This window comes from Temnothorax curvispinosus, unplaced genomic scaffold (genome assembly GCF_003070985.1).
Source record: "Temnothorax curvispinosus isolate PA1 unplaced genomic scaffold, ASM307098v1 QBEX01001931.1, whole genome shotgun sequence".
Lineage (NCBI taxonomy): Eukaryota > Metazoa > Arthropoda > Insecta > Hymenoptera > Formicidae > Temnothorax > Temnothorax curvispinosus.
This window is the reverse complement of record NW_020211711.1, coordinates 298,012-325,173: the sequence shown is the minus strand read 5'-3', so window position 1 is coordinate 325,173 and position 27,162 is coordinate 298,012. Positions and strand designations below refer to the sequence as shown.

Sequence of the window (27,162 nt, the reverse complement as noted above, 5' to 3'; positions counted from 1 at the left end):
TAATATTATTAATATTACGATATTTCAGTCGTGAATTTTTATGCATAAAAGACATGATGTATAATTTGTATAAAAATTTGTTAACAAAAATAGTTATATACGCTTCGATCTTATTGGGTTTTACTTTTTAGTCGCACTTTTAATAGATAATAAAAATTTATTGAAAATAAAGTTGATAAAGTAGTTTATAATTATGATTACATAATCATATTTATCTTTTGTATCTATTCTCTATTTTAATTATGATATTTTTTTACGTTGAGATTATTACGTATATGTTTATACGTTATAATCTAAATATATTTTTTATTCGTTATTTCTGAAAATCACAAAATTGTGCGTTACATATTATAGCATTGAGAAACTCGATAGAACTTGTATTTATGTTATGTTTTGTAATATTAGGTGATTTAATTAGTCTACGTCGATTTGTGACATAAATAGCTCTGCTCTCGCAGTTACATAAACCTGTATGAGTCACTGACATCTTTTTCAATCACGACTCATCAGAAATTCCCGTAATCTTTTTTCTTGATCTTTTTAGTTGAGAGGAAATCATTTCTAAAGAATTGTGTGAATCTTAGATCGAATATACCGGTTTAGAAACAAAGCTTTAAATAATCTCACGATATCAACTGTGTTAACGTGAGAATTAATTTTTATTAATTTTCATTATGAGTTTTGTTTAATATAAAATTCGCAATTTATTTCATTCGCGTTATAAGAATGAAACAAGAGAGATATGAAAAAATACCGGAAATAGGAGAATTTCGCTGTGAGTTTAATATCCTCATACATATATTTTTATTGACTTGATTCTTAACATAACGATTATCTATGTTTTTGCATTACAAAAGTCGCGTGTTCATGTCCGCGTGAAATTACACAGTGTGAAAGGTTGTACCTCGCGGTGGCACGGGTGGTGCAGGCAACTTCTTTGGTATTGCGCCGAGAACCTTGGCAGCATCGTGACCCATATTAACGGCAAGGTTCATGTATTCCGGCATTCTAGTCTCGGTGGCCTCATTCGTGTTCTTCGAAATGTTCGCCGAGTTCGCCGGCACGTGTTTCTCATCGCGTATTGTCTCGGCGGGCTCTTGACCTCGAACAGTAGGCACAGAGTCGACCTCGTCAACGGTAGGTTGAACGAGCGGCGGCTTCACGATGTTGGAACACTCCTCGGTGGTATCGTCAAGGTGCTCCTTCGCGGCTTCCCGATCCACGTGAACGAAATCGATGGATGTCGATTCGTTGCTCTTGTAGTCCGGAATGCACATTCCTGGCGGCGCGATTGGAGTGAAATTCGATGCCACCGGTTCGATGTTCGTGTAGCTGTTGTTGACAGCGTGTTTCGTCACTTCGGTTTCCCCCTGATGTTTGTCCGACGAGACGGTGACGTTCTGGACGAAGTCGTGATACTTCGGATGTTCGCACGGCGAGCTCGGCGTTTCTGATTCCCTCGGAGAACCGTCCGCTTTAAACGCTATGAAAGTTAAATTGCGGGGGTTATTTATTTTTAAGATTCCAAAGTATCTCCAAGTAATCAAATTGTGACTCTAAATGGCTAGGCATTTTTAATGGTTAAAAATGTCTATAAGATATATAGTTGAGATTGAACAATGCCTGATTTTTTGGATATTCTTGAAATATTTTTTGAACTGCTATGCTGCTTGGAATAGTTCGAGACGATGCCTGGAATAAATAGAAATGAGAACGTTCGATTCGGTTAATTTACCATGAACAGGCAATCCCGATGGTGGGAACGCAATGTAATACTCGTTATCGTCGGCCCTGGACGGTGATTGTGTTTGTCGCAGATCAAGATCACGCGTGATTGAAAGACTCGGTGATGGGGAATACCCGGACGCCGGTGAATACCTGCCTGTGAACGGTTTAGGCGCAGGTGGTATTTCGTAGGACGTCATGCTAGTTTTTTCATCCCTGGCATTCTGGAGCTAAAAACAAATTGTAGAGATCTAACTTAATAATACAAAAACATTGCTATTTTATATATCCTTTTAAATATATAATTTCTTTTGAAGTGATTGTTATTTTTTTTATTTATTCTGTCGATCGATAATTATTTAGCTGGATTTATTATTTCTGATTTGTGATATCGCACGTACTCTTCTGTCTTCGGAATCGGAATGGGTTCCACTGTCGCCCAAGCTTGCACCGCTGCAACCGCTGACAGTGCTCATTCTACCAGATGATGATGAACCTAAGGAAATTCGTAAAATTACATAAATTTAAATAAAATATCCAATATTTACATAACAATATAAAAGTTCTATACAAATATTTAAAAGATCTGTAAAATGTATTTAATTTCTGAATTGTTTTCTAAATATTTTGTAAGGTCTTTTTCAAATTCTTGGGTGTGTCTTAAAAGAACATTTTTAAAGATATTCTGAATTATTGTATAATGTAATCTATTAAATTATTATATAATATAATTTAGTATGTTAGATTTACTTACTGGAGACACTACGAAGACTTAAACTGCTGACAGGCCGGCGATCAGCTAATCCACCGTTAATACTTTCGGATTTGCTCGTAGAGGAATCGGTGGCAACGCTAACAGATTCCTTCGTATCTGTAACCAAAATTAGTCGGAAAATTCTTCAGTTGTTTTTCGCCAGTCAATCAGATAAAAATAATTCAGGAGTTATATTCTAAAAGTGCAATGACTCGCCTTTCTTCCCCTTGGAGAAGAATTTTCGTATCTTCTCAAAAGGCGTCGGCGTCTTCATCTCTTCTTTCATTCTTTTTTGTATTCTGTCGTATTCCTCCCGCATTGCCATAAGCTGTCGTTGCTTATCTTTGAAACTTTGCTGAACGTCGTTTCGCTTCTGCCAATTTTCAACGAGCCTCTCTACCTCAGATATCGTGAAGACATTGTTTTTGAAATCGTTTATTATCTCCAGGAGCTCGTCCTGGGGGCCTGACGGTTCTCTGGATTTAGTACTGCTATTGGATGACGTTCTGCCATAGGGATGATTCTGACACATTTTCTGTCCGTAATTATCCTCTCGCGCTCCCGATGAACTTTGATGACATTCCTGACGAGTAGGTGTACCCGTTCGGGACGGTGGTAGATTCGTCGTACTCGGTGTAATTGCTTTTGAACCTTTAATTAGTCGGAAATATTTGTCACGCGTTTATTCTTTTTTGATCGTGATCAGATTAAAATTGAAACAAAATAATTGTTATATTTTTATGTAGAATTATTGGATTTTTTATTTATTATGCAAGAATGTAATATCGATGAATTTATTAATATTAATAATTAGTAGAAAAGTATTTTAAATTTTAGTATACTTGCCAATTATGTTATGGTGAAGAGCATTTGTGGTAAATGAATAATCTGTGAATTATATGTAATAATTATTATGTAATAACTTTCCGTGAATTATGTGTATAACAGTTGAGGATATTTACCGGTGGCATGCATTTTCATGTAACCTTGGAAAGATGTATCCAGTCCGTTTGACGTGACCAAGGTTGTGGGTGTGGATGGCAGCTGGTTATTAATTACTGGCGTAGGCGTCGGCACGATCGAGTAATTTGCGGCTAAGGTACTTGTGGTCGTGCTAGAGGTACTCGCTGTTTGCAGACTTGGGGTCAGAATCGTTACCGGTCTTGCGATCGGTGGTACCGAGTAAGCCTCGCTCAAGGGCCTTGGTCGACAATAATCTTCCTTTTCGCCGCTGGTTTCATTTGTGACGGTCGACGGGACGTCCGTAGTTGAATTTGTTCCTAAAGACACACTCACATTATCCTCAAGTTCCTTTCAAGACTAATGAGAGTGACTCCTTTTTAAATTTTTTATTGGAGATTGTCAAATATAAGATAGTTTGTTATTTTTCGTATAAAAGATATTTTTATGTAAAAAGATTCACTGAAAATTAAAATAATTTTTTTTAATTTACGAGACACATATACACAGATAGTATTTCATTATTGAAAGTTATATAAATTTATTAATTAATTTATTAACTAATTTTCCAATTTGCAAAATTTGAAAATGGAACCTTGTATAAAAAAATTTCATTTCATATTTTCCAACTTTCTTTTTAACATAGAATTATCATCTGTTTGTTTGTGCTAAATAATTTGCTATGATTATACACTTTCATGTAAAAAAATTTGGATCATTCTAACATAAGAAAATTTCTCAGAATTTTTAAAGAATAACAGAATTGCTGTGTTTTCGTAATATTGTTCTAGCGATATATATATTTTTAATACCTGGTTTATTTGTCGTCTGACTCATAACTTTGAGGTAGCTGTACATGTTGGTGAACTCGTTCATTTGCTGAAGTTTCGCCCATCGGAATTTACGATCGAAACATGCAACGTAGAGTTAATTTGTCAGTTAATTCATCGATCATTTATGGTTCGAAAAGTATTAAATTGAATGATATGCGAGTTCGTGCAGATTTTTCCCCCGAGATATTGTTGCTCCGAGATAGGCGAAGGAAGTTGCGGAAAAACAAGATAGACTTTAAAAAATAGATAAAAATCCTTATTTGATATATCAAAATAAAGTTCACCTCTCACTTTCTTCATTTAATCTCCAAATAAAGATTCAAGAATTCGAAATCCTGCTATTATACAGTCAGACAATTATTTGAATAGATGTATTTCGAGATTAAATGAAGAAATAAATGAGAAGTAATTTTTATTTTGATACATGCAATAATTAAATAAATTTTTTAATTTTTTTTTTGGAAAGTGCGCATTTTATTTTTGGAAATTTTATAAAGTGGACACGTGTATAATGGATGCCTTGAGAAAAGAAAAAAATATCGCGGTAGTACCGATTGTGTTCAATTAATTGCGATGTCGGTCTAAAGGCGAGGTTTTTGTACCATGTAGCCCCGCAGTTGATGGGCCAGTCTCGCGTGTCCAGCTTGATCGGCAAGATCGGCCGGTGTCAGCTCGGAAACGTTTTTCAAGTCGCACGCTAGATCGCCACCGGGACAGTCCAATAATTGCCACGCTAGTTTTTCCAGGCCAAATCGCGCGGCGAAATGCAGCAATGTTGGATTCTCTTCTGAACCTAAAATAAACCCGAAGATTGAATCTCACGATCGATCAAAAATAACAATCTCAACAAGTTTACATTTGCGTTGTAACATATCTCAATAACAAATGTATGCTGTCAGTGAAATAAAAATGTGGATCGAATATGTAACTTTCATTCAACTGTTAAGCTAGGAGCTACTTACTTATATGATTTTTATTGGTAGGCACCATACCGCTCGGGGTAGACAAAAGATTGAAATGAGGAGGGATATTCTTCTGAAATGCATGGACCATCCAATTGTCCAATTGTTCCCGATCAGTAGAACTGAAGCCGAAAGTCTGGCACATAAACTCGAGGGGATTGTCGTGCGCTCTGAGAATCTGATCTAATTCCCTGAGTCTGCTTTCGCATTTGACTTGCCTAACGCCGAGCGAACATCCATTTTTTGTTATTCTCACGCCAACCAGCATGGAGACCTCGAGACATCTTTCTGGTATCGAAAATTGCAGCGCGTAAGGATTTCTTCTTTTGACGTTGCTTATGTCGATCGCGTCGCCGCAACGATCGACGATTACGGAGACATTATCCCTAGGACTCAACGGATCGTTTAGCAAAACAATTATTTTGTTTTGTCCCTGCGAACACAATGCACATATCTTTCAGTTTTTGCAACATTTTCAAATTTTCAATTATTATTTTAGATTCGTTGACACGTTTTTCGAATTTTACAAAATTCTTTTAATATTCAAGTATAAAAAATATAGTATTTTTCCATCGTTTTTTATATAAATTTCATAAGCATTCTATGAGCAAAGGTAAAAATATATAGAATTCCCTCACCCTCTCGTTTATTACTCGAGCATTATTTATTAACAATAGATTTGACTAATATAAAGTCAGTATATTTCAAAATATCTTGCCAAGAGAACTTCTCTAAAAAATATAGCCGTTCGGAATCGGCGTTAAACTGTAGGTCCTATATACAATGTGTATAATCCGCGTGCATGCATATGTATATGAAGAGAAGTCATTACGTTCGGACACGAGTAATAGGACTGAGGATGGATGGATATCCCAAAAAGACTGAATGTTCTTCTAACGATAAATCTCTTGTCTTTTTTTCTGTATCTCCCGCAATCTTGAAGTATTTTAGAATTTTCTTCTATAAACATATATGATATTGACACTTACCAATTTGACTTTCTTCGGATGCACGGAGAATGCAGTTTTATCGCTTCTTAGGGCTGGCGGCGGCGTAGTGCCTAGAATGGCGACCGCTGCGCCCAGCAATTCACTCACGAACGTCTCGTTCTGGTCCTTCACAAAGAATTTCCTCCACTGGTCATAGGAGACCAGGCTGGACCTATGAGTGTCGTTGATGTGACTGTCATGAACGCCCAGCATCATCGCCAGCACCTTCTCGGCGACCAGGTGGCTGGTCAGATGGACGGCGTGCTCCGGACTGGTCCGGACGCGTTCCAGCAATATCGGGCATACGATGACGATCTGGAGGCGAGAGGATCGGATCCCCTCTTCCGTTTTCGGTGCTATCGGCTCTTCGATCGCGATGTGACGTACTCTGAGTCAGAAATGTTATCGATTATAATTTTAGATTCCAAATTGTGGCACACAAAGATAAAAATATTTCACTTTATTATACTTACTTGAACGGCGGTCGTCCTTGTTGACGGCTGATTTGCTCGAAACATCCGGTAAGGTAGTCAACCCACAGATTAGAAGCCTCGCTTTCCTTGCTAGAGACCAAGACGACATCGTCTTCTGCGTGCCCGTCCCTTGATAAGACCGTAGCTGAATGCGACCCTGAAACAAGCAATTGAAACATCAAATTAATTGACTCAAGTATCAAGATTGCGTCTCATATGGCGACGTAAAAAAAAGTTCATCAATAATATAAAATAAAACTGTAGATAGTAAAATATATCTTTCTGAAAGCTGGCGAATGGAGATAACTGGATTGTGGATAATTTTATTGCTAAACGATCGTGTTAAAATAATATTGCGATTTATTAATATAATTTATTTCACTAACTTTTTATTTAACATTTATTTGCAGCAGGTTAATTAGCGATTTATCTGAATTCCTTCTCTGCGTTAATTTTCTGTTCTACTTGACCGCTCTTTAATTTACAAAATGTTTCCTGTACATGTGTCACATCAAGCAACCTTGATTTAGCTTTGTCGTAACGTACGGGGAATGCATTTAATTTCGTGTGACGCATATCACAGAACACGCGACGTGGTTGTAATATGTTTGATGAAATAATGCCGCGAATAACGTGACTATAGGTACCTCGTACTACGCGAAAACAAGGACCATAAAATGATGAAACGGTTTCTGTGAAAATTCTAACGCGGCTGCGCGGAATCAGCATGTGACTCGAGTCAATTGAACGAGTTTAATGTGATATTGTTGATACATAATGTGGACGCACACAATACGCGTTCCAATTGAATGCCAGTATAACAACGGATAATCATTCATAACAGCAGATAATAATCATTCATTAATTTTCCGATATTTTGAAGAAATGTTTTAAGAAATTTTACGGAAAAATCTTTTAAAGAAAAATTGATTCTAGACCGAATAAAGAAAAGTGCATTTTTCCAGTCTTTTTGATTGCACATTTTTATATTTTATAGAATAAGAAATAAAGGTAGTTGCCAATAAAACAGTGACGAATAAAAAAAGAGAGAGTTCTGTAGTCTTTATTCTATTAACGGAGGGACTGTCGCGACAACTTTTACTTAAGGTATAATACGTGAGGCGCGTGGCTTCCGTTTTTGGTGTTTCCGGTTTTAAATTGGATTCATTACTCATGCTAAGTTAAACCTATTTAGACTCGAAATAAATTTCATGTATGTCACATAGTCCCTACATAAAGTTTTAATTACTTAACTGACGGCGTTAATATTACTTGCTCCTGCAACACCCTTCGCACGCAATGTCCGCCCTTTTTGTCTTATTTACTGATATTCATAACACTATTTGTTTGTTTTTTCCAAAATTTCTGAAATTCTAGTATTTTCATTATCCTAATCGCGTAGCGAAAAATAATCTTAATATTATCTCAAATTTATCCTTCAATTAAGTTTGTTACACTGTTAGAAGCAGTGTGTGAATATCACACACTTTATCGCGTGTGATGTGTGTCCGCCGTTTTAAGACGTCTGTAAGTGTGTTACTTTTTCACGCACGAATAGATGTTTGATTATATTAGCGTGTATGACTTGTCACACAGCTGGAGATGTGTAATTTAATGCAGTCCTTTTAATGCCAAAGGAATTATAATACTTTAAAACAAAAAAAAATATTTATTTCGAACTTTTATTACTATTTTTTAACTAAATTTGTTTCTTAAGATGCAGTCTATAATTATAAATATTTTTCTCGTATTTAAAAACACATATAAAAACACACTTACCTTGGTGGGATTCGAACTCGGGACCTCTGGATCGTGAGTCAACTGCCTTACGTGGTAGACCACTTCTTAATTTAATGTTAGTGTTATATTTAATCTACATATGTCAACCAGCGCAAATATATAATTTTTCAAAAATCATCTTAAGAAACAAATTTAGTTTAAAAAGAGTAATAAGATTTTGAATTAGTTATATGATATAATATTTCTTAATGTCGGCTCATTACGAAATTTTGTGTTCGTAAATATATTTATGAAAAAAGTATATTTATAAAGTTAAAACATTCTTATCAAATCCATACACACACACACACACACACACACACACACACACAAGAGAGAGGGCCTCATTAGACAAAAATAAAAGAACCTTTTTTATAGCATCCCTAATAAATAATGATCGGAATGTGCTTCCATCAAAGACTTGTTCATCTTGTTTATCCGTTCATAATAAAGAATACTGTATAATTGGCACTACACTTCAATGTGCACACAATTCGCACACAGCCACAGGCTCGTCGTATTCTAACCTCAAAGAGTTGCTGATGCGTACCTGCATGATATGTGACTTGGTCAGTGTGTGACTAGTAAGTGTGTTATATTATACTCAGTGTGTAACTTTCCCCAAAATGTGTTATATTCACACACATAGAAACATTACACGTGTGTGAATACTATAGTGCTTGACTATTTCATACACTTGTGGATGTTTTACTAAATTCACACGTTGAAGTGTGTGTTTTATACACATTCCCTAGTGCGTTTCCCTGCTTTTCACACGTGCACATTGAGACACAAGTGCATGAACGTTTGAAAAATCATACATTACACACGTGTGACGCATTAATATTCACACATGTGTGACAGGTCTACTTCTAACAGTGTATGTTACTAGAAATGTTTTATTACATATATTATATTTAATTATTATGTCGCACTATCGTTTTATATAATAATTATAATTATTATATTATAAACTATTTCGTGGATTTCAATTTTAACTGTCACTGATGGCCGGCAACCACGGCGAGAAACTGCGGCGATAATATCGCGGGAAATACAGTCGGTTTGTAACGCACGTGGGTCGCGGCCCGCGGGTCGCTCCTGAATGATGATAATTGCTGCAAAAAGATCAACGCACTCGAAGAGGCGCACGTAAGATTATGCCGAGACGCAACGCTCTTTCGCGACTCTCATTCGCATTCTCAAGAGTTCACAATTTCACATTCTCTCGCTTCGACTTACGTGTTATCGCGGAAAGATCTAAAAAATTTGGCCGGACTCGTCTTCGCGGTCGAGGACTGACACAGATATCGATCATTCTCTCCTGTGAACGCATTCGATTGTATTCAAAAGACGAATCGTTGGAGAGACGCGCACCCCTCTTGTTTCTTGTTTCCGTTTGAGTAACAGAGTCTAAAATCCAATCTTCTATTTATTCGCGATCGCGGCTGAGTGTCGCTGCTGGCGGTTGTACGACCCTCGCGCACTTTGATAACATTTTTTTTTCCTAGCTAGAACTTTGCCTTTCCCAATCGAGGACGACTTTCAACGAGGACGATCCCACGGGTGTCGAAGCACGACTGCTCGAAGCCACTCGGGAAAGGAAATCGTACCGTTTATTTCGAAGCCCCACCCCGCGCGCATTGTTTTCACGCTCGGCTTCGGCAAGACGAATTAAGTCATGCCCATAATTTTTCCTGTACGCGTGATGCATGCCAAGTTCCGAGTTTTCCATCCGAATCGTCCGTTTCCGCGCCGACTGCGTCAAACAATGACGGTATTATACAACTGTGGGCCAAATATGCGCGACTGAATTAAATCTTCATTATGTTTCGCCAGTATAATCCGTTTGCACTATTTGTATTTGTATAATTTAGAATATAATTTATTGATATCGCGTCTGGGTCCTTCGTGTCACGATTTATACAGGAAATATTTGAAATTATATTGAGGTAGATGCTCCTTAATTAATTTTATAAATAATTTATTTTTATGAAGGGAATTCTAAAGATATTTATTATTTTTTCTTATTTTCTATTTATATTATAAATAATTCTGAATAAAAGTTTAATAAAGCTTTTTAGTAAAGAAAAAAAATTAGAGATGTCAAAATTAACATATATATTTGTCATTATTAATTATATAATTTACATTAATATTTGGATTAAAGGTATTTTTACGGATTTTTAAGAGTAAAAGTTTTAACAGTGTAATACCGATAAATAAATTTGATTTTTTATTTAGAAAGTCTCAAATAATATTTTACAAGATCTTATATACGAATTTTATATTAAAGGAACAGAATAATTAATAAAAGATAATTAAGTTATTTTAATTTTAAATTCCTAAAGTTCCAATAAAGTAATTTCTGAACAAAGAATTGACAAAAAGTCTGTATAAATCTGACGCTACTTCAATATCATCTGTATTCGACTCACACACAACTGGTTTTGCATTTCATTAACATACCACGTATCCTGCATCGGGATACATTTGGATGCAATAGCTGACGCCTTCATAAAGAATCTGATGTGAAAGATGCAAACGAGGGCGCGTCGCAAAGAAACATTTTTGAAAATGTAGAAGATTAGAAATTCTACATTTTTATTGTCGTACATATTAGGTATTAATTATGCAATACATGGAATGTTTTGCAAAATTTGTACGGTGCTTCATCAATTTTATTTTCATTTATTCGGAATAACAACCAGATCGGTTTTTTTTTATTAGAAAAAGAAGTTTCTACCAAAAGATCGGTTTATTATATTCATTCCCTTAATCAAGCATTTAACTTTATCATCGCGACTGAGAAAGATGAGAATGTCGGAAGATAATTACCGAAATATTCGGCGCTCCGTTTGGCATAATAATCTTCCGCTTTTATCCTCATTTTCACTTCGCTACTACGATCTATGCACTCATCGGCTCCATCCGTTCATCTCGAACCACTATTATCGCTGTTGAAATAAACGACCAATTAATACATGATCGATTCGTTGAGGCGCTTTCCGCTTAAGAACACAAATCAAAACTGATATAATAATAATGTTAAATTTTAATATATAAATGACACTTTTCGATATATTAAAAATACTATTTTTTAATAGAAACGCGAAAGAGATGTTATTTCTTTACATTGATCGACATTATGCCGGTATCTAGTTGAGAAATTAAAAAGAAAGTATACTGCAGGAGTCGACGAGTGTAAAACCGATCTCTAGCGTGAGGCGCGATGGAACTGAGCGGACATTCGAATATTTCTCGGGGATGAACCGACCATCGCGATGTTCGTGCTCGGCGCAGGCGCGTCGCGAAGACGGCATCGCTCGTATTATAGTGAGAGATTTTCTGGATTCACGTGGCGATCGGTTGATCATTATCGTGACGGAATCAGTAAAAAGCTTTTTACAACTATAAAACCATAACTGTTGCAATTATCGCGCAATTAACTGACTAAAAGTTCTTGAGAAAGTTTTAACCGAAGCATGTCATGCATTTTTTGTTTCTCATAGTCTGTTTTTCATTTGTCCATTTTTTGCTTATAGATTATACAAAGAGCTACCGACACTTGATAGTTTAATATTAAAATCTCTCAATAATTAGTAAATGAAAAATAACGATTAATTGAAGTAGAAAGGATTTTATCTGTTCAAGTATGTAATATTCGCCAGCGAAAGGCTTTCGACGCTTTTATCGTCTATTCTGGATCTCATATAGTTTCCTAAATGCGGAGACGTAAAACAGGGACCCCATTCACGATGAATCGAAATTCCGCTGGCGTAACGCGGCTTTTAAAGAACGCCGGTCATTTATTGGATCTTTTATTTCCGCTGCCCTTTACTTTTTCCTTTACCATTCTAATCATTTAATCATCTTCTATACTACATTGACGATTTTTTCCATAATAGAATTAAACAAGTATTTTTATCTGAAGAATAGAGAAGTATTTTATTTCGCTACATCTCATTATTTGAGCTAGCGTTAATTCATTTTTTTTTGCTTTTATTTTTTGCAACCGAGCGCTCACTCTTGAAAAAATATATTAATTTTTATTTATAAATCATATATAGAGAATATTTCTAAGACATTCCACATGTTTTTGAATAAAATTGAAGAAAAAAATATATACAGCTGTATACCATGTATACAGAATCACCCACAATATTTTACATTTATTCGTTTGTTTTTAGTACCATGTGCGCCGCATATCTAACCATTGTATTTGATACAGAAATTAGGCTGCTTCAATTAATCAGATCAGAAGAGGAGACTGAGTCACTCGGTCCCTCGGACGAGGGAATAATAATCATCTTGAGGTTCACGAGAGCAGTTCCTCGTATCTTACACTCGAGACTATGTCTATCGCACTTGCATATATTGTGGGATACGGTCCATTGATATGTCGAGAGTAGGATGGACAACGTTTTATTCTAAATCTGACCAGAACTAGGGAATTGAACTCTCTCTTATCCAATTTGTATTTATCTACGATAAATGACATTTGTAAAGAAGAAAAAATCAGATTAATTAGTAACTACAATAGCATAATAAGCAATTTGTGCAAGTCAAAAGGCAACGAAAATGCTTTTATTTAACCAGAAAATCGAATTATCTAATGATATATTTTTATTGACTATTCATGAGCGCATTTATTCCGCCGACCCCAGAAATAACAATGTGAAATGACGAATGTTGAGGATATTTTTGTCACGGGAAACGTGACGGATATTGCGGGAATGCAAGGCGGGTAAGAAATCATATGTGCTTACGCCAACGCAGCGCGGTGCACATAACGGTTGCATTCGGGGCATATGTGCTGTTTATAAATTTCTCGGAGGGACAGAAGATGATAAGTAGTCGGTGGCATTTATAGGTTCTCCGCTTTCTCGGAAATCTCGACTGACAAGAGAATCATTAGCCGTTATACGGGGAATAATGACCGATAAAATTTTTTCGTTGAATTATAATTTACGGTTTATAGAGGGTGTTCCAGATCAGTTAAACCACTTTTTACTTTTTGTTTACGAGTTTCTTGACTAACTTGAAATTTTTTTTTACTAAGAATATGGAGGATAATTTTGAGATTAGAAGTAATGGAAATATTAAATAAAAAGCTTGGAGTTTTTACGAAAGAATCAGTAATAAACATGTACACGCATCAGGTTAATAAACACATTAATAGAAGTTGAAAGAGTAAAAGGAGAAGAATAACATTTGTGGTCAGGGATAATAAGCTATTCTTCTCGGATTCTATTGCATCATTGTTTTGGGCCATGATCAAGTCTATTGAAAGATAAAATCTCTGTAAGCTTATTAGAACTTCTAACTAGATATCCGCTCTCGAAAATCCTATAAGTCTGCAGATATATCCGGCGCCAGAATGATTCAGACATGTCTTGTCTTTATCCAATCTCTTCAGATGTATAATTGTACAAACAGAAAATTATTATAATACTGTAATTGTAAAAATAATGCACATAAATATTGCACTTTTAAAGAAATTAAGAAATATTGTTTTTTGTTTTTTAATTTCTGGTAATTTATAGATTATCCATTTCTTTCGATAGTTTTGGTTAAGGAAAAGTTAGTACAAAATTAGATCCGTGAATAAAGAGGATCTTTATAAGAAATTATTTGGAAGTAATTTTAAAGGAAGTACTTTTTTCTTTCTTTTTTTTACTTGGAACATGAGAAGTCTCTCTTAAAAGTATGATTCGTAGATATAACTGTCATGTCACGAGATACGCTATCAAAGTTTTTCTGAAAGCAAATAGTATCTTTCTATCTAATAAAACGCTAAATATAGTTCAGTTATATCTTCTCTCAGCCTTATACTTTCGACGATGTAACAGAAAATCGTCGTAAATGGTTAATCTCGAAAAGTCGAGATGAAATATTCATAATTTGTATTTAAATATCGTGTCTATTTTTGTATTAAAATACAAAATATAATAAAAATGTCAAATAAAATTTTAATTATTATTGAAAACAAAAGGAATATTAAATAATAAAAGAGGAATGTGGTGTTTTTTGTCGTCAGATTCTACGAAAGAATTCCGCTTCAGGAAAATGTTTAAAATTTTACAAAATACCATGACGATATGCCTTCTTTAACCTTTTACATATTTAATATTTAATAAGACGAAAAGACTTTTCTTTCGAATTTTTCTCGGTTTGACATGTCTTTATATATCTGCTTTTGAGCGGATCGCGAATCTGTGAGAAGTATCGCGAAATCACTTGCCGTTATTATATAAATGCGGATTATTATAAATGCACACCCACGTTATGTTATCGATACATCTTGTAAACAACTTCATTTACGAAGCAGTAGCTCAGATTTATAGATCCTGTTATACGCGAAATATGGCGTGCAGAAGTTTTCTGTGAATTTTTATTATTTACGCTTCGTTCTAAGATAACGATTTTCTATGAAACTGAAAGTCAGTTAAATTAAAAGTGAATTGGTTTAAGTTAAACATGATTAAGGGAAACTCTGTTTGTTTTTTAATTATAAACAAGACTATTTCCTTGTAAGGATGTAAAAATCATAGATACGTTTCATGTAAAATATCAATAGTAGAATTATAATAACAATATCTGTAGTCTGATTCTTGTTTCAGTTAGTAAAAAGTAAGAACTCTGATAAAATATATACATAGAGTCTGAGAGAAGACCCATTTTACAAATACTAACAATAAGATGTATGTAATTCGATGACAAATAATGCAGTTCAGTTGATTCGCGGACGATCGGCGGGATCGATAAGCGAGGGAGAATTATCGAAGAGAAACGGACTTGACTTTTGGTTCGCTGGATAAATCGTAGTTATACCGGACATCGCGTATTGACCAATCAAAGCTCGTTTATGTACTTGATGGTCGTTCCAACTCCGATCGCGCCTCTCGAATCCCTTTTCGAGCATGAATCTAAATTGACGTTTCGAATCGAGCGAAACCGACATGTATTTTCGTGAGAGAAATTTCCGGTATTACCCTTCCGAACTAAAACACATCATACTAATCGGTTAATTATACTTGAACCCTTTCGAACACTGTAGGCATTATTGTGATAGCCCAGTTTGTAAAAATATTCTTATATTAATGGATTAAATATAATGTGTTATTAACATCCTTTCTCTTATTTGAACTTAATGCTAACGCTATTAAAATATTTACACGAAATTGTTTGTTAATGGTAAAATTACATAACTATTTTATGTAATATTATGTAATGTTTGAGAAAGTTTAGTGGAATGTTTCGTAATGGATCTTAATTTTTTATTAAAATGATTAATTGCACTGATTTCTTTTTCCATTTCATCATCATACATCGGGAATGAAAGACGTAAACAATTAGCAGTTGCGAGCTTTCAGGCAGTTTACAGAAGCTCCGTTTCATCCCAGTTTCTGGACAAAATCTCAAAGCGTAAATATTTATAGCACGAATAAATATCAAAGCAAAAGGATAGCCCTTCCTTTTTCCCGGATGTTTTTGTCGTTCCTCGAATAGCGAGACGTGCATGACTCCATGATAATCTGTAGTAAATCCGAACAAAGTAGAAGCATGCGTGGATGCAAGTGGAACACGGTTCAATATACACAGACTCGGTCACTAATTGCACTAATTATGGTGGTTGTGGTTGTTGCGATTCGAATGCAACTTAATCAAGACAACTTCTGAATTTGTAGCTCGAAAGAAGGAATAATAATGATTAATTCCAAAGATACATTATTAAATAATGTTATTATCTCTATGCGTATATTAAAAATCACAACAAACAAAAGATAAAGAAGAATATGGAAAAATCTGATTCAAGATCACGATATTGCTTATTAAAATGTGCACTATGTATTGTTAATCTTTTATTTTCCAATGGAGAACGATTTCAATTCAGATTAGTTTAATTATTGTAATTTTCTGTTTGATTAGTTAAGACTAGCTGCCTTTACGTTTCACTTTTCCTCACGCTTCTTGATTTATTATTGCGTCGGGGAGATCGATACGAGACGCCCCACGGAAACTAACTGTCAGCGCCGGAAGCGCTAGATCTGTGCTGGTGTAACACCAGGAAGTACGACCGGTAAATAATATGAGGATAGAATCAAATATGCAGACAGAATGCTTAATCCCGCGGTTATTGACCTCCGTCTTTCACTAGATTTATGGGAGCTCGGTTTATCGCTCGACGCACCCTGTTTGTTGATATCGCGCTGCAAGTTGATCTTTTTGACATGTGCATTTCCGCAGATTTACGCAACATAAATCGATATATAGAACACATTACATGATGTATATATATATTACATTGATGTACGATACGATGTAACTATAAGCTTTTTTTAAATATAATATAGGTTCGCGTTATTGATGCTACGGCCAAAAGATACTTATCTGACGTAAAAGAATAAGATAGAAACAAAAAAATCTTCTCGTGGGAAGCTTTGTTTAAAAGAAATCAATTTTGACAATCAAATAATTGATGAAGTTTTTTTAATGATACTGAATAGTGTTTGCTAATGCAGACTGCGAAGCAAGATGTGATTTTTCTTCTGAAACGGTCTTTGCTCCAGACGGGAAGACGGGAGGGAAGAAATTTATGGCATGGGGGAGCGTATTCTTTCGATGAGGTCGTAGGATGTGCGCCAATACAACTGCCTGCAACCTCGTGTCAACATATGGACGGATATTTCCGTTTCGTGTTGGTAGGGACACGCTGCGCGACGCTCGCAACGGAAGACATGTGAAAACACATTCCAGAAACGAATCTAAGTTTCACAAATACATTTTATCTATTCTCCGCACCTTTCGCGACACGTCGTAAACGACGGATTCATTGGAAGAACAAATTAACGTTCTGTCGTTGGACATATTGCTTTCTCGGACAGACACTCGTATAAAATGTTATTTCTTTAAATTGCACAAAGTTTTCCGACGTCCAACTTTGGACAGTAGTCGTAAAAACAATTTCACGAGAGTCGATTCTATCTGTCTCTCTTGCGATAGAAAAGTTTTTCGCACTTTATATATTGAATCAAAATCGTTTTACGTTGCCTCCATATCGTTTTAGAATAGTTGGCAGTTCGAAAATTATATTTGATTCGCAGAGAACGTAAAAAAAATTCTCGACCGGATGTACTGATGTGGCCTAGTTAGTTGTAAAGTCAATTAACGATCAGATAACGAAGATGATTGTGCTTACTATATTTACCACAGATCTTTGTCTTACTTATTTTATATACATGTATAAATTTTATTGCCGGTATCGCAGATGGAATTGTTAATTTTGACTTTTGCGTGAATATCTACGATTCATTACCGGTTTTAATTAGAGCACGGCCGGATGCTGGCTGAGGTCATATTTTCGCTGTTAAATGCACATGTGCTACAACGTCGCCTGCTTGACTTTCTTAATTAAGAGACTGCTCAGCAGCTCATGCTTTTATTTATAGATATTCCTTGTCTAATCGAATGGTAATCGAAATGTTAACCTTCTTTAATAACTATTATAAAGTTTAGTAAACTTCTTGTATCGCACAACAACACGATATATGATTCGTTGCAATTAATAGATTTACGATGGAATAATGTTAATCGCACTACTTTACTTAGGCTTTGTTTTATATATATTAATATTTAACACATTTAGGCTTTTTATTCACTCATTTGTTGCTATTAAAAAAGTTAAGTTTATTGGGATTGAGCAATGAGATCTTTTATTTGATTGGCTGTTTAGAAGCTTGATTTGTAAATTTATTCGCATTTACAATCGCTTATTTATTACAAATTTATATGTAATGTTATTATTGTAAAGTTATTAAGGCTCCGACTTTTTTATTGAGAAAAAATGAGTTTTACATGCATCGGAGAATCTTCCGCTGTTCATGTTCACGTAACATCGTAAATTTCGGGAGTTTTATGATCGCGTATGTGGCGACCGGCACGATCGACCATTGGAAAACGACGAAGTCGCTCGCCGAATACTAAAGGTTGTCAACTTCCGGGGCGGACTTCATCTGACTTACGTACGCGTTCATCTGCGAACCGGTCCCGGATTTTATCCGTTACGTGATCGCGAGATCGCCGGATATCCTTTATAGGCTATTTATGTGAACTTTAATTTAAATTTTAGAAAAGTTAGTTTAATAAAGTAATTTACAGCAACATCTCGTGTGTCTGTTCTTAGATAGGATATGTGTGTATGATTAAATTAATAATAACATTATTTATATCATTATCATCGATAACACATTCCTCTTCAGATTCTTTAAACACGATTTGAAAGTTTGTATAATTATAAATAAATTTGAATTATTTTTAGGTCAGAAAATGTCTTCTTTTATAAAGAAAATTTTTTGCTTTATATTGATCATTTTTGTCGAACGTTAAGCACATTATTGACTTCTTGTTGAAATAATATTTTTGTATAATATTAATTTTTTCACCAATGAGAGATTTGATGCTTAATCTTAATCAAAAGTTAAAGTCGATTAGTGAAATCAATTTAAATGCAATAAAGATAATTTTATACTTTTTGTATACATATTATAGAAGCACTTAGCTCTTTTCGCGTGAAATTCGTCCAATAAATACGACACTGTCTACAATTGTCACTCCTCAGCGCTGTAATTAAAGCCAGAGCGGCCCAAAAGTGTCATATGAATAGAAATTGGAGAACAATCGATGCTGTGTAGCGATCGAAATTGTGTCGCAGTGCTCCGACTTTTATAACACAGCAGGCGTGATTCGCGCTTCATGCGGGCGTGCGACAAACGGGACGTGGGAATGCGAGAACTCTTCAATCGAGTGCGCTATCCTCATAGAAATGACTATCAATTTTCATGATAGAAAAAGAATTCGTGCGACTCGCGCAACTCGGTGATTCTCCCCAGCGATTCTACGTCATTTCGAGATTTGAAAGGACATCTTCGATCGAGGAAAAGTACTAGAAGGAGAAACTTACCTGATTACTGAATAGGAGATTATCAATCAAAAAACTAGAATTACGTCACAGGACTAAAGATAAAATCGAACATCTCACAGCTAGACTCGAACTTTCACGATAAGTTCAATCTTCTTATGACTGTTTCAAGAAGTGAAAACACTTCCATGTAGACTCGAGCTTAGAAAAGATATCTACGAACTTATTATGAACGCTTGCAGAAAACGAAAGGAACTTTCAAGTGAAACCTGAGTTAGAATTGGAATTGATTCGGATTCGTATTAAACTTGATTTCATTCCTATAATTATGATCCTGACAATCTAAAAGCAATTATTAAGCGTATCACGTTCAATAATAAGGATTAACGATAATTTCGCGAGCATTCAATGAAGAGAATCTACGTTGATCGGTACTCACCTCTATTGGATGAATTCTTATGTCTTCTTCGCTTAGTTCTGTTGCAAGACGGTTGTTTGCTCTCATTGCAATGCATGCCATCGATATCGTCGAGCGGTATCGAGGCTGCCACCGTATCTGCTTCCAACAGATTCTTGGATCCTCCTGTTTGTCGTCCAGGAGCCGTTATATTACCGCCTGTTTCTTTTCCGAGAAAAGTGCCGATCGAGTGCCTCCTTCGACTGGCGGTTGTGGGAAGAGTGGAGGAAACGTTGTAATATCTGAAAAAGTTTTCCCATTATTCCCCCCCATATAGCTTTCCTCCCTTTAAATATTCTTCTGATTATATTTAAAATAACGTATACAGGATGTGATCCATTTGTCACAACTTATTTTTTAATGGCAGATTATTTGGTAATAAAATCGAAGATGAACAAAATTTGAGCTTAATTACAAAGATATGAGATTAAAGTTGATATAAATAACAATCTCATTCAAGAAAAAAAAAACGATAATTTTATCACTCACCTCTTATCGTCCTCATCGAAGAAGACTTCTGCGGTATTGTCATTGCTACCGGTATTGTCCTCGTTACCGTTATGATCCTTGGAATTACCTCTTTCTACACCGCAATAGATCATATCATTGGATAGAAGTTCTCCGGCAGATTTTAAGACTCTCCTGGTCCGACCAAGATGACGTCGATCTTTCTCGGAGTGCGAATGCGACCTGCAAGACAATCCATAATAAGTACATCTAATAACTGAATTGAAACGCTAGTCAGCTGAATAAATTAAATTTATTTGGATTGTGCGTTTCGATATACGTGGAAAAAGAAACGACTTTTACCTATGAGGAAGGTACGGCGACGGCGGCGCAACGTCGGACGGTCTCGGGTCGCCTTTGAGGAACTTCTGAGTCTTCTCGTGTTCCGCGTTCGCGCTCACGGACCGGAAAAGATTGCGGAAGCTTCTCCTCTTGTTGCATCCGGGTTGGATCGCGCCGTTCCGCGACAGCATCGGGACGCGCTCCTCCGTCGGCGTCGACGGCGCCGACGTGCCTGACGCGTTACCGTGGTGCACACTGGACGTTGATCCCGAGATCAGGACGCCACCCTGGGACGAAGCTGCCGCGCCCATCTTGCATGCTCTTCGGCGAAATAAAGCGGAGAAACCCCTAGGCGACGTCGGGGATGCCGATATCGTCGTCGTCGCTGTCGCTTTCGACGATGACGTCCCGACGATCGAGAAGTACGACGGGTTATCTGTAAACATACGTATCGAACGGATCCGGGTCACGAGCTTAATTCACTCACTGGATACTCCCTTCTTCAGTGGTCTACTACGAAATTTATTAGATTATCGTCGTGATGTAATCTTCGTACAGTTGTTACAGTCAACACTACTTCGAGGTGAATCGGCGTTGCAAAAGGTACGAGATTGCGCGAATTCCCATTGCATGTTCATCATTAACTTGTACAATTAACACCAAGGATGTCTGTTCTGTATTGGTACAGTTCTGTTACATTAATCGAGGAACATTTTTCAACATCACTTTTACCACATTTGAATCACTAATAGGAAGGAGTAACTAATAAAGTTTAAATAATTAATTAATTATTTTATTAGTTCAATGTAGCACTCTTTATTGTCTCATTAAAAATCTCCGAGTTTGATTTTCGATTTTCCACCGCGAATCAGAATCTAAATGAAAATCTAGACGTCAAATACGGTTCGATCTGTGCACCGCCGCGACATCGCGCACGGAATTGCGAAGGAGGCGCTCGTCTAATCTGATTGTGAGATTAAAACGTCATTTGAAGTGACATTTGCTCTTATCACGACCCGAGTTTGTGCCACAGTCGCGACTAGGCTAATAGCGAGTCCACCTGTGACTGTGGGAGCTGTGTTATGTTGATGGGACACCATGGACGAGCCTTCCGACCATTGGGTTCGGCCACAGTGGGGGGATACATCGGACCGGACGTTGCATTGTTCCCCCCACCCGGTGAACCGGTAGGAATACGCGGTAGCTGTGCCGGAAATGCACCACCTCAATTCGCGAGCCGCTTTACTGAGTCCGACAAAGATGGGCATTAACCCGGATAAATTTATGTAGCTTGCTGTTTGGATAAGAAATTTTCTCCGTTATTCACATTATTCATTATTAACATTCATTGTCTTCTGACACTTCGGGATTATTTAAGAATTTAATGATCTAGAGCAAATTCTTTTTTTCTGTAAGTAAATCTGAAAATTTTTTAGAAAAATACCTACAGATGTATAAATTTATTTTTAATTTTAGCTAAAACATTTTATCACAACCAGGTTGAAGCGCGGAGAAATATTCAAATTATATTGTTGCTTGTGTTTCGCAAATTTAAATCCGATACTGCACCGACAAACTGCATTGCGGATTACATTCGCAATTTCGACCAACGAATGTCGTGAGTAAGCTACTGCTTGTCTGTGAATGAAAATGAGAGAGATGTGAGGGACGCGCGATTATGCGTGAACTACGTGCTTCGCGTGCCGAGCGCGTCTCTGAAATCTGTATGCGATCTTTGCGATCTCCGCTGCGATTGCACCGGGAAAGAATAAAACTCACCGAGTGCCATGATGATGACTTTCTCTGTAAAAGGGCTCAATTGAATGCCAAGGATACCTGCAATACAAAATATGTACTATAGTATTTGTTTTCGTATTATTATTACACAAATATTTCTATATCTGACAAGCAGAAAAATAAACGCGAACAATTTTTATATTGAATGTTCACAAAATTATTTTAAAAATAATTCTAAACCAGTCGACGATGATGTCTATTTTTTAGTGCTTCACGGGATTATAGCTGCTGAAAAGTAAATTTAGTGACACCCAACATTTTTTTGCAGCGAGAGCTATAATTTAGCAATAGTAGCAAAACCTTTTGCTCTCGTTGCAAAAAAATGTTAGCTGTCTCTAGTTTACAATTAGCTATAGTATAGCTAATCTTTTTTTCTGTGTTCAATTAGAAATAATATAGTCATTATTTAACTTAATAAAAAGAAGGAAATACTGATCGATAATGCGACAATCTTCTTACAGACTTTTAATAATATTAAATTTTTAGATTCTTCTACTTTTCAGGTACAGATTTTATTCATAACATTTTTCGCGCGTTTTATCCCGTTTGCTGGTGCATACTCGTATTGAAATTTCGATGTCAGAGAGTTCGTTACCGCGATCGCGAATCTTTTCTCTCCTAATTCAGAAAATCTCACGCGGGAAAGTGTCGGACACTTTCATTCATCGCTGAAAATACACGCGAATATTATATTTAGCACGGTGAGAGACACCGCGCATTGCGCGCACGGGGAACGCGACCCGTTTACATTTGCGCGCAGAAGGGGGTGGTGAACGAAGAAATGGGGGTCGAGTGCAAATGCGATTCATTCACGTGCTATATGCACGCGACATTATCATGTTGTCCTCCGTGTATCTCGCATCCGCCGCTATTATCCGTACAATGGTGCCTATCAAGTTGCTTTACGAGAAAATCTCCCCTTTATGAAAGGATTTCCCATGCACGTGCATAATAATTGAAATCTTATTATCTATAAAGTAACACAATATTTATTTTTCTTTTACCCGACGTATAATTATTTCATCCAAACTATACGAAACTCATAATACAGTTTTGATACAGTTATAATCTTTATTTTCATGCAAAATTAGTAATCTATTCTTCCCTGCATTCTGTTAGATTTATATAACAATTATTTTTGTCAATCCATGTGACTATGACTGATAGTATTAGCTGAGAATCTGTGCATTTCCTCGAATTTAGTTCAGCAAATGCGCGATGTAGCGACAACTTTCTGCTCTCATAGTTGCCGCAACAGTTACTATTTTCGTACGATCAGGAGAGGCAGAACGTGTGCCTGGTAGAGGTAGAGATAAATAGAAAGGGTGAGAGAGAGAGGGGGGAGGGGAGAGAGAGAGAGAGGGAGAAGGGTAGCAAGAGATTGAAAGAGAGGGAAATAAGGTGATTGTACCCATGAAAAGTCGAATGTTTCGAGTTTCGATATACTCTTTTTGCCAAATTGTGCGCCTGAAGAAATGAAAGTATTATGATCAATATTATGATCAGTATGCATTAATAGGATCAAGATGTAATATTTTTAAGATAAAAGTAATAATTTTTTTATTACTTATAAAAATAAAAAGTAGAAATTTTTAAATATTTGTTTTTAACAGAATTAAATATTAATTTGTAATATGTTTGTAAAATGACGTGACAAACAATTATTACTAATTAAAAATATACATAAATGTAAAAATATACATTTTTAAACTAATATTAGGGTAAAAGACGTACAAATCATTAATTATATTAAAAATTTGCTTATTAAATTTTAAAGCAATTGTAAAAAAGTTTGCAAAAATTATAATCTCATAGGTTGACATTGGAAGACACAATTAATTGCTTCTTATATAGCCTGTTTATTTTGAAAGAAATAATTGAAACGGAAGTAATATATTACATTAATGACTGCTGTGTGTGTGGGTAATGACACATCTCGCAAATAAGAAATCTATTAAGCGCGATAATGTCTTTTATTTCAATTGTTCTTTATCGATTATCTCTCTAACATAAATACCACGGATAATTTCGCATCTCTCAAACTACACATTGCATCGCGTTCGCTTGATTCACAAAATTCTTAAAAATGCCGAAGGCTCGTCATATTTTGCAAAAGTTCAAATAGCACCGCTCCTAAAGTTAAACACGGTTTCCCGAACAAATCACGCACATTCGTTGCTATTAATAGAGATCTGTTCCTGCGACCGACGCGTCGTCGCGAAGAACGCCGCGCTGCGTCGCGCCGTGCATCTGCACCTGCAACGACGCATGGTCGTCCGATAAAAAGAAGCCTGTATCCGGCGATGTGCACGTGCCCCTGTAAACGTGCACATGTGCGGCACACGCTATATCCAGAATGTACCGCGTTGTTCGAGACCATAAAGACGCGACTTAGCGCGAGCGTAATCAAGGGGCTCTTGCCTTGGAAAAACGGCTCGACTCCTCTCTTGGTTATTTTTTTATACTTCTGCTTCATCCCGTTTTTATCGTCTTATTTGTTTCTCGAATTTGTATCTTTTTAGGAAAACGATAACTTAACTTGCTATCGCAAGATTATTTCGGGTAATTTGTGTCTATAAGATAAGAAAAAATAAAAAAAGATAAGAAAGAGATTGTGTACAGATAGATGGGAGAAGACGATTTTTGTAGATTTAAGAAATATGTAGAGGTTTAGAAAATGTGTACTTTTACAAATTTTGAAAGAAGATTTTTATTTAGAATATTTATTAAAACATTTCCATCGATATTTTTCATTTTATGAATTATATTATGCACTTATAATATACAAACCAATCTAAAATTCTTATTAATTGCAATATCGTTAAATTAATGTTAAATAAGAAATAATAAAAAAGATAGAAGAGGCATGTTTTAATAAACCCTATATCCACGCGTATCGATTTATGCTGTACGCAGATTGCTTTATATATATATATATCGCTAATCAAATATCCGTTTATATATAAACCCGTTCTGTACGGACGTCCTAAAAATATTCATTGCTAAAATGTAAAGGAGAAGTAGTCGCTATAAAAGTGGAAATTTTCGTGAGACAGATTTATCCCTTCGACGTAAATCAATTTTGCATAGTACGCCGGAGAGTACGGATATGCAAATACAAGTCTAATCGATTTATCTCACGCGGCCTGCGAACTCACCTTCAGTGTTTCACCGTTAATACAGCCTTTCATTATTCAATTTCTGGTTGTTCTATAATTCGCTTGGGATGATCCTTGAGAGCTGATATTTGCAATGAACTACGAGCCACATCATTTTAACACTACCGAATAAACGATGTAAACGTATCTTTCGTGAAAAATTGCCAATTCCCATTTGCTTCTCCTCGTTTTTCTTCTTTTTTTCCTGAATTACTCGTAATCCATAATACCTTCTTCGCACAACTGATCTGCGTTTTGTAATCCATAATTATTTCAATCATCATTGTATTTATTCAGGACTTTAATATTCTTCAATGCTTTCTAGTATGTTCAAAAAAAGGTTTCTTTGCGAAGATCGCAGATTCAAGCCTGTCTTATTCATTGATCATGGTAAGACAGCTCGAATACAAATTACACACAAATTATTTTACATGTCACATGTCAAGCTGATCGGTGATTGCATCAGGATAGCTTCGAGAGTTTTTTACTGTATAAGAATGTCCAATTAGTATAAGAGTAGATGTTTATTAAAATTATTTGACGCATCCGTATGTTTGTTGACACTTAATTGACATAGTTAATTGCGATTCACGAAATCACCGACGACAATCGATCATCACGATTACTGCTGTTCCACTCGATCACGAAGCAATTAACATCGAAACATTAAGATAACAGTTTTCTCTTCTTCTTCTTCTTCTTCTTCTTCTTCACACTTTGAGCATTGTTATCATCTCTACCGTATCCGTATCACGAAGAGGAACGCGCTGGAAAGTGGCCACGTGATCTTTTCCGAGATTTCCCAGTTATTACTTAGGGATCCGAAGGTTTCGACTCCGTCAGGGTCATGCTCGGTCAGGGATCGTACACGGGTACGGCGCAACACTTCATGAAGCACTGACAAGCCAGACCAGGAGGGAGCCCTGTCGTCGGCGCTACCATATGATTGCTCGCTCGCTCGCTCGCTCGCTCGTTCGCCTCACATTCTCCTTCTCTTCTTCACTACCACCACCCACGCATCTGGCAGTGGTGCGAAAGGAACGCCCATGTATGCTTCGTATGAAACGTTATTTCGGGATAGACAAGGACGGTAGAGCTGAGACGTCGAAGGACGGCTCATCGACGGTAAAGAAAAACGGACTCACGTGCGTCCTCCTTAAGTAACCCTCGCACGAGTTTTTCCCTTGGATTTGAAGGGGAAATCCACCACGTTTGTGCAATCTGTGCAAGTTCTGCCTATTTATTCGGTAGACCTTTTTTGCGGAATGGATTACAGAGGTACGAAAGCAAAACCCTTTAGAACCCTAACGCAACGTGTAGAAAATTAATAAAATTTTTAAAAATTAGTTTATCTTCTTGAAATATTGAAAGAAATACCTAAGACAATTTAGAATAAAGAAAGATAGATTATAACGTGTGCTTCTCTTAAAACTCGTACGATTTCGTTTCTTCATCCGATAAAGATTTCGTAATATTCCTAAAAGATATCATTTTTAGGACTTTAACTGTCAACAATTGGGAGGGAATATTTCTTTGATAACTAAAATGTATGTACACGCATGTGT

At 36.2% G+C, this 27,162-nt stretch overlaps 1 protein-coding gene across 3 annotated transcripts; it reads right to left on the bottom strand.

Moving 5' to 3' along the window:
* Window positions 1-763: 763 nt before the first annotated feature.
* Window positions 764-26,294, bottom strand: LOC112468733 (phosphoinositide 3-kinase adapter protein 1). Of its 3 annotated transcripts, XM_025038051.1 has the most exons (17): window positions 25,598-26,294; window positions 22,422-22,478; window positions 20,664-21,078; window positions 20,343-20,543; window positions 19,836-20,095; window positions 6,697-6,853; window positions 6,224-6,611; window positions 5,235-5,667; window positions 4,875-5,065; window positions 4,252-4,318; window positions 3,442-3,759; window positions 3,326-3,367; window positions 2,696-3,130; window positions 2,480-2,596; window positions 2,127-2,221; window positions 1,736-1,955; window positions 764-1,483 (listed from the first exon to the last, which is right to left on the bottom strand). In XM_025038051.1, exons 2-17 carry the CDS (start codon window positions 22,429-22,431, stop codon window positions 882-884), a joined length of 3,951 nt encoding a protein of 1,316 aa, XP_024893819.1. In that variant the 5' UTR covers window positions 22,432-22,478; window positions 25,598-26,294; the 3' UTR covers window positions 764-881. The 3 variants fall into 3 exon arrangements, with proteins under 3 accessions (XP_024893819.1, XP_024893820.1, XP_024893821.1); XM_025038052.1 differs by lacking the exons at window positions 19,836-20,095; window positions 20,343-20,543; window positions 20,664-21,078; window positions 22,422-22,478; window positions 25,598-26,294 and adding exons at window positions 11,314-11,432; window positions 11,611-11,703; XM_025038053.1 differs by lacking the exons at window positions 19,836-20,095; window positions 20,343-20,543; window positions 20,664-21,078; window positions 22,422-22,478; window positions 25,598-26,294 and adding an exon at window positions 11,314-11,689.
* Window positions 26,295-27,162: the final 868 nt, after the last annotated feature.